General features: G+C 36.3%; 2 protein-coding genes across 2 annotated transcripts; one reads left to right on the top strand and one right to left on the bottom strand.

Annotated features, from left to right (window-relative positions):
- Nucleotides 1-256: 256 nt before the first annotated feature.
- On the top strand, nucleotides 257-5,408 carry LOC139935279 (mediator of RNA polymerase II transcription subunit 10-like). Its single transcript, XM_071929793.1, has 5 exons — nucleotides 257-400; nucleotides 1,707-1,851; nucleotides 2,648-2,731; nucleotides 2,872-2,974; nucleotides 3,688-5,408. The coding sequence occupies exons 2-5, from the start codon at nucleotides 1,727-1,729 to the stop codon at nucleotides 3,772-3,774; spliced, it is 399 nt and encodes a 132-aa protein (XP_071785894.1). The 5' UTR covers nucleotides 257-400; nucleotides 1,707-1,726; the 3' UTR covers nucleotides 3,775-5,408.
- LOC139935280 (nuclear envelope phosphatase-regulatory subunit 1-like) lies at nucleotides 5,322-8,107 on the bottom strand. Its single transcript, XM_071929794.1, has 6 exons — nucleotides 7,946-8,107; nucleotides 7,273-7,344; nucleotides 6,990-7,063; nucleotides 6,440-6,549; nucleotides 5,821-5,875; nucleotides 5,322-5,463 (listed from the first exon to the last, which is right to left on the bottom strand). The coding sequence occupies exons 1-6, from the start codon at nucleotides 7,980-7,982 to the stop codon at nucleotides 5,428-5,430; spliced, it is 384 nt and encodes a 127-aa protein (XP_071785895.1). The 5' UTR covers nucleotides 7,983-8,107; the 3' UTR covers nucleotides 5,322-5,427.
- Between the last annotated feature and the right edge of the window lie 64 nt (nucleotides 8,108-8,171).

Below are 8,171 nucleotides of genomic sequence, written 5' to 3'. Positions count from 1 at the left end.
GGGAAATGGAACTCGTTCGATCACGAAGCTTCCATTGTATGCTTGATAAAATAGGAACATGGTTTTCCCAGCTCCAACCTGAAAAAGTTCTGGCCATGCCTTTTATTATGGTGTTACTGTGTTAAATTCCCCATTTTGAGTTTCCTGTCGGTACTATTAGTCAAGCGTAAAATTTTACAAGAATTATTGTTTTGTATTGTTTTGGTTTTTTTTAGGGGGGGGGGGGGGGCTGGAATCGCTGGTATCCGGCGTCGTGGTCATGCTGGTTAGTGAATTAACGAGCAGCATCGTGTACCATCGCCGTCTGAGGTTAAGACTGCGAACAATATTCACTTCGTTGCTTCGGGAAAAGGTTGTTAAAAGGTGATTTTTCGAAGGCATGTAATATTTACAGAGATTGGTAAGTTTAAGAGACATCTTAATCTACCTTTTGACTGAATTGTTCCGTTAATATGGATACGTACAAGTAACGAAAGCATAGTATAGTATTTTTGTTGGTGGTTGTGGGTTAATAACGGAAAATCTCATGCGATATTCATTGCACCCTTTTCGTGAAAATATTTAGTATTTGATTAAGTTAAAAAAGGCAAGTTTAAGCCCGGTACCCTTTAAGCCTACTGTAACCTGACCTTGTTTGGGTTGTTGTACGTGGCTCTCTCTCTTTTTGTTTGCCCACCATCTATATACGACTACGATTACGAGTCTAAAATAAAAGTAAAACATTAAAGTAAAGGAAAGCCTAATAATATTTTATTTATAAACTAAAGGGGGAAGTTTCTGTGTAGATCTAGTAAGTAGTCAGTAGTACGTAGTGTTAGTAAACCAAAACTGTTGTCAGTGTACTACGTACTTGGTAGGAAATCTATATGGATAACTTTCCGTACGGCGCCACCACTTTTTCACTTATTTTTACGAAAAGGGATATCTCATTATTGAGGTAAATTAGATACTTTCGGATCTTCATTATTTCATATCGAATTAAAAAGTGGTGGCGCCGTACATACGGAAACTTTTCCCGAAATAGGATTAAAATAATATGCTAGGCCTGTGTAATTTTACTATAAAATTAGATATTATATTGGCCTTTTTTGTATACTTCTAGAACCATGAGCAGATGAGGTTTGTCAAAAAAAGGTATGCGCTATTTGAACCCCATACCTTTTTTTTTATACGCTCGTTAGTGAAAAAGTGTCAGAATACAGAAAGTTGTCCATCTTTTATTTATAAATATCGCATATATTCTTCATCTTAATCGTTACATTTATGGATTTATTGTGAAAAAAAAATAGGGCTTACAAATGATTAAATTGTCCAGACCAGGTGTGATGTTTTTAAAGTGATGAACAAGAAAGAAGACTACCTTCAAATTCCATTTAAATACGTCTGAACTGAAGTGAACGTACGTGGGAGCCGTATTCATTGTTTATATAATAAAGACTAAAGTAGTAACGGGGTAATGTTTATTATTAGTGCAAGTATGTTAGACACAGTAACTGGGGGCTGTACTCCTTTTTCCCCCAAAAATTGTCATACTTTGACTGATAATGACAAATAGAAAAAGAGTACAGCGCCCCAGTTACTGGGTCTAGTGCAAGTTTAAACATTTACATCAAGAAAGAGTGTTTGAAAGGAAACAATTTAGATATTTCAGTTCCTGAGCTCTTGCTGTCAAATTTGTAATTTTTGGTATACTTTGTTATCAACAGGGATCCTTGTAATAATCAACATGGCATCTGAGAAGTTTGATCCACTAGTTGAGAGTCTTGAACGTTTCATTGAGAATACTCGACAGTTGGGAATCATCGTCAGTGACTTTCAACCTCAGGGACAAATAACACTCAATCAGAAATTGTAAGAGTACATCAGTCATCAAAGTATTTCTTTTGGGCTTTTTTATAAGTTCCCCTTGCATATCACGTCACACTCTCAAAATGCACCCTCCCGAGGCCCAAAAAGTGCCCTTACTTGGGCAAAAGGAGGCAAATTATTGGCGATATCTTTTCTTTGTGCATACAAACGTGCGCGTGACCTCATGGTGCCTGTATTGTTTTTGTGTTTATGCAAGGGGTATATGACTCAACTCTGAGCAGTTTAGGTAGCACCAAAGTGTTGGCTGTTGAAAGTATTTGGCTTGAAAACTGCACTGGACTGCAGGACTAAAACCGGTGATTTTACATCGTAAACTTATGACTGGACAAGTCTGACAATATTGTGTTTTGTTCAAATGTTCACTCTGTTAACAAAAAGTCAAATCTGTTTAAGTTGAGAATAAAACTTTCCCAGAACACAATACGAGGAAAAACTTCAAATTCTTCTTCTTCAAATTAAAACTGTTCAAATGTTATACTGTGTAGGTAGTTTGGTTTTCTATTTTCAAATCTGCCCTTGTAAAAAATTTAGCGGGTTGGATTAGGGCTAGGTAAATATACAGAGGTGTTGTCAGATCACAAGTTGTATAACCATTAATACAAGTAGGTTGCACAGGGTTTCCAAATGGCAAGTTGAGAAGTGGTGTTAGCAGTTGTCAATAGACAATGTATGCTGGGTTAGTGTAGTACTAAGAGTGAGCTTTGTAGTTCTCTTGTTTTATGTTATTGTTTTAACTGTCACTTCTCTTATTACTAATGGCATTATTCATTTTCTGCAGACACACCCTCGTTACGGGCCTTTTGGAAATTGAAAAGACAAAGGCACAGGTACAAGAGGTTCAAGTCCCTCTGGAGGTGTTTGAGTAAGTCATTCATTCTTTTTTTCAACACTGAGATGAAAATTAATTTAATGTACATCTGTGGACGTTTGTGTTTTGTGTCAAACAAAAAAGTATCCAAACCCTTTAAGTTGTAGAAACTTTATTTTGTAATTTGTTTTCAGCTACATAGACCAGGGTCGGAATCCTCAGCTGTACACGAAAGACTGTATGGAGAAAGCTGTCATCAAAAATGAACAAGTCAAGGGCAAAATTGAAACATTCTCGGTAAGTATGAACCATAAATAGGCCTTATACTTCATGGAGGCAACAGATGTAATGACCACTATGCCCCCAAATGTTGCTTCGATGCACCTTGATATGTTCCAGTAGACATTGAACTTCCTCATAAAGGTGCCACTTACTATGGAAAAAAACTGCAATTGATTACACTTCAGTTACAGTATCTGTATGAAAAGTTCTATGCCTGTAGAATGTTGTGCCCTTTTGTAAAGAAATATTCCAAAATGAGTTGAAACCCTGGACAGCTAAGAAGGCGTTTTTTAGTTATTTTTTATTTTATTTTTTATTTTGATAAAATGTTTTCTTTCTTTGATACTCGCCCATTATTCTTGACTTCAAATATGAAATTTATATCTTGTGGAATCCTGTTGTTGTGCTTCAGGAAGGTGGTTAGGTTGGCGCAGTGGTTTCTTTCGTCGCCTTCCACCTCTGGACACAGGTTTGAATCCTGCCGAGGGCCCAACATGGCTTGGGTTTTTCAGTCCTACGTGGGTTTTCCCTTGAATAACGCTCTGGGGTTTTCCTCCCACATCTAAAAGTGAAAATTCCTTCCTTGTCTTTTCTCCATTGGGTCTGTTTTTAGATTGTAGTTGCACTTTTAAAATGAGTTGATTTGTTCTCTGGTCCTTCTTTTGTTACAGAAATTGAAGAAGATTTTAAAATGAGTTAAATTTTTATTGGTGTAACATTTCTTATAGAAATTCAAGAAGAGTTTGATAACAGAGTTGAACAAGATGTTCCCAGAAGAGATGGAGCAGTACAAAGCTCAACGAGGCGACACTTGAGATCCAGAAGAGCTTCATCCTTTCGAACCCAAACTATCCCCACTTCACCATAAAGAAAATCATGGTTTGCCATGAGTTTTGGTGATTTGGTACTAGACAATGTCCAGTGTACCTGTTCACTGCAGTCGGTAAACCACCCATTCTTTGCATGGAGACAATCATACACACCTTTTGGGGTATTGGTTTATCATGGATAAGAGGGACTGTCAGCTCTTGGCCAGAACAAAGAAGCTGATTACTCTGGAAGAGATCCTGATCCAAATCGTTGTTTAGAAATGGCATGCAGAACTGAAGTCCGCCATCCATCTATCCGTGAGTGGAGCTTAACAACCCAAGTTAAATACAGTTTGGCGTGACACAGAGCAATGGCCTGAGGTTGTGGAGCATAGCAGTAAAAGGGCTTTGTCACATGAGGCAACTTTTACAGGCAAAGTTGAGGCAACAAACTGCAGTGCTGGCTGCGAGTGCACGTTGGTAGCACACAAGTAAATTTTCAAACAATGTCTTACAATCCTCAAGATAAATCTGTGAATATTCAAATGTGAATGGATTCTCTTCTTGGAGATTGTCTGGAACTAGTTGCCTGTACAATACTGTACATTGCCTCGTGTGACATGAACTTTTTCCTCAATGCCACAGAGCTGTTGACCGCTTCCGTGGATATCTATTAAAAAAAATGTTACCTCGCCTCTGCGCTGGTATTGTTTTTCAAAACTTTTCGGAACTTCCAGAATAATTTGTTTTGTTGAGAACACCGTTGCCACAATAAATTTCTGACTAAATGAAGTAAAGACAACAAACTTCTCCATAAAATACACCAGGATTTTTAGTTTTTGTTTTTTTGTAAATAGTCCGAAACCTTGGCTGTGTAAAGGCCACATCCGATAATCAGCCATGGTATGCTGGAATCCTGGACTTGCTCCCATATTTATGATTACAAAATCAGTTCAATTGTCATTACTGTTGGCCAATACCCCAAATGAACACAAACATAAATAATATTGGTCTTGTTTACCCATAATGTATAATAAATTCATCATTTATTTCATTTTATCATCTATACAAATTAATTGAGTTAAAATGTAATCATCACATGATACAGAATGACAAGATCCACTGAAAACAAATATGTTCACTTGAACATTATATAAAAGGGTGGAAAGAGGTTTAGGGAGAAAACCTAATTCCTCGAACTAGGTTTGACTAACTCTTTCTGTACCTGCTTTTTGTTGCGCTTTGAACCTAAAAGGTTTTTTTAAATTGTGTCAAACAATAAATAAGTCTTTATCATCAAACAAAGTGTACCGTGCTAATTTTTGTTGCCTTGGTTCATTTCATAGTTTTTAAGACTCTCTCTTACAAGCCTGGAATTTCAAGGGCACAGAATCCATCATAATCTTAATTGCCCTGGTGTTGGCCTAGGTCTGGTTTCCCTTTTAAAGACCTTGTAATATTATATGCAAACGAGAGCATTCTTTGAAAGATTATGGCCTTCCTCCTTCCAGGCCTGTCTTCGTCATCCATATGTGTCAGATGCTAGCTGGAAGCAATTCCTCTAGTTGGCACTCAACTTTATGTATGAAACGGGGTGATGATTCTCTGAATCTTATTTCATTAACAATCCTCCATTAGTGAGACCAGACGTAGTCGATGTCACATTGATCGTGGCTTAAGTATAAGTTTTCCTGTCTGTGAATCAAAAGCAAAACAAAGTCCAGCCCTTGTTATTATTTGAATGTCGGAGTATAACAGAGTTTAAGCAGCATCTTGCAAAAAATCTCATTCGTAAAAATCCTTTATGTTGCAAGGGTTACACAAGACTGGTAGAGGTAGCAAAATAGTTACAGACTGTTCATGTGTTTTGTGATTAACCATTATCTCATAACCTTACCAATCCTGTAAAAACCTGTAACTGGGTAAAACTAAAGAAGACAATTTAAAAAATATCAAGTATTCATCCTTAAAAATCATCATAACATACTGCAATAAAATTTAAGATAGTTTTTAAAATGATTTTTGATTGGTTTCATATGATATCATACTTACATCATCGCATGACATATTGAAATCTGCAAGTACAGAGCGACATCTCGCTGTGATACTGTGATAATTTATTAGTTAAGTTTTTGTAACAAAAAGATTGAACTTAAGTTTTACTTTAGTTGTTAAGTTCACCATTTGGTATGCTATTATCTTCAATTTGGTTGATTGCCTATAGAAGCCACAGCTAAAGGAATTGTACAGGTTTGGTAATTGAACCAACTGTTTGTTTTAATCCTATACAGTTGTAAATACTGTATATACCATAAAACTAACTAGTGAAAAATTCATTTCAGAAGGTTGGAGCGTTTTTGAGATATTTCTGAAAGTCTAGAGCAGTTTGTCCATGCAGGAAGAAAAGTCTGCAATTTGAATACACAATCTGAGAAATGCTACTGCAGTATCGCTTCTCAGATTCAAATTTTCTTGGATAACAAGTGATATCTTTTTCTCAAAGCATCCAAAGCTCATGTACTTCATACTAACCTAGTAAGTTTTTACTAACATTAATTTTTAGAGTCATTACCAAACGTATACAGATCCTTAAAATACTATTTTTCAGTTAATACAGAATCTGACTGACCACGTTCAATCTATTCCTGGAAAGCTTAATAGCAAAGGATACATAGCTGGTGCAACAACTCGTTTGTGTATTCCACATAGGAATAACAATATTAAACAAAGTCCGCTGATGGCAAAGTACGGGTGATTGTAGAGAGACTGAACAAAAGACACCTGTTAAAGAGAAAGGGGGGATTTAGAATTAGAACATTGTTTTGACTAAGTCATTCACAAATCTACATGCCATTAAATAATGTTTTTAAGCAGGTCAGTTGTAAGTTTCTACTGGAGCATTTCAAGGGCACTAAGGCATGCCCAGGGGGTATGGAGGCAATTGCTTTTGATGTCTCCACGAAGTACCGGGCCTGTTTTTAGGAGAGTAGTGAATAAAGATAAAGAGTTGTTTGTTAATGAACACTCAACAGTTAGACTTATTTTGTGTGTTTCTTTTAACTTTCTGAGAGAAATCTTATTAAGGAAAATATACCAAATCTGACTACCACTTTTTCAATCATTCGGATTTGGCATCTTTTCCAGAAATGATAACATCGGTTTACTAAAAGATGTTAGTATTTAAGATAACTTGGTTTACTGATTAAAGAACAGAATCTTACTTGTGATGTTTCCTTGTCTAGAAGCCAACACCAAGCGCCAAGAGCTGTTATTGTAGCAATTAGGATTAGGACCACTAAAAATACAAAGGAACATGTCAACTTGTTACTAAGCGTAGACGCTTACCACAACATCCTGTCTTTAGATATTTGCAATATTTCAAGGCAAAATGTAAAGGATATCATAATAAAAAAATTACAAATACGGTGGAGCAAACTATGATTTAATCATAGGTAAGGGCAAGACATGAATTTGCATAATTTCCACTGTATTTTTAGTTCTTACCTCTCCAGCACCATGATTGAGGGCGCTGTTTCTCTATGTATTCAGTTAGTCTCCGCTCAAATGCCTTCAAATCTATAATATGAGCAAAGAAATACAAAAATTACAAAACGTATGTCAGCCATGGCCTAGACCCGGTGACTGGGGCACTACCGCACTAGATTCCTTTTTCAAAATTTTAACACTATAGGTCATCCAGCTAAATAACAGATAATGTCAAAATTTTGAAAAAACAAATCTAGCGCCCCAGTCACTGGTATAGCCATGGCTGTTTGTTACTGTGCAGTGCTGAGTGTTTAGCATGTTAAAATATGTTCCCTGTATGCGCTTATCTGGGTCATATAATATGATACATTTTTCATAACAGATTGTTGAATTAATTTTTAAAATATACAAAATCATGGTTGTAACTTGTATTGTAGAATTTTGACCTTTAAAAAAAAAGATTTAGTTAGCTTTATTTTTATATCAAATAAATACTGAGGTCAAGATATAGTGTGCATAAACTATTTCAAACATGGATGGAGGACATCGTAGTGAAACCCATCATGAATAAATCCCCCCACCGGCAACCAATGACCCGACCCCTCCCCTTTATTTACTAAACAAAACACACAAAAAAGTCAAGTCAATGTGACAATAATGTCACTGTCAGAACTGACGAAGAATAGCATACCTTCAGTTTGAACTTGCTCCACGGGCATTTTCATCATCAATGCTAGTTTGTTGGTTCTAGTTTTTACGAAAAAGTGTGGAATATTTCACCGGAAATTACTCGAAATCGAGAAACTCTACAGCATTCAGATTTAGAGAACACAAATTAAAATCCACATTGAGTTGGTGTACGAAAAAGACGTCAAGGTTTAGACTAATCAAGTGTTTGGTGTGCTACGGAAATTTTC

The sequence above is a fragment of the Asterias amurensis genome, chromosome 3 (genome assembly GCF_032118995.1).
Source record: "Asterias amurensis chromosome 3, ASM3211899v1".
In the NCBI taxonomy this organism is placed as follows: Eukaryota; Metazoa; Echinodermata; class Asteroidea; order Forcipulatida; family Asteriidae; genus Asterias; species Asterias amurensis.
The sequence above is the reverse complement of the archived record's forward strand: the minus strand, read 5'-3'. Positions and strand labels throughout refer to the sequence as shown.

Coding starts and splice junctions, on each gene's coding strand:
- LOC139935279 (XM_071929793.1), top strand. CDS start 1,727: ATGGCATCTGAGAAGTTTGATCCACTAGTTGAGAGTCTTGAACGTTTC. Junction 1,852..2,647: donor ATAACACTCAATCAGAAATT/GTAAGAGTACAT, acceptor CATTTTCTGCAG/ACACACCCTCGTTACGGGCC. Junction 2,975..3,687: donor GCAAAATTGAAACATTCTCG/GTAAGTATGAAC, acceptor CATTTCTTATAG/AAATTCAAGAAGAGTTTGAT.
- LOC139935280 (XM_071929794.1), bottom strand. CDS start 7,982: ATGATGAAAATGCCCGTGGAGCAAGTTCAAACTGAAG. Junction 7,345..7,945: donor GGAGCAAGTTCAAACTGAAG/GTATGCTATTCT, acceptor CTCATATTATAG/ATTTGAAGGCATTTGAGCGG. Junction 7,064..7,272: donor TCAATCATGGTGCTGGAGAG/GTAAGAACTAAA, acceptor TTGTATTTTTAG/TGGTCCTAATCCTAATTGCT.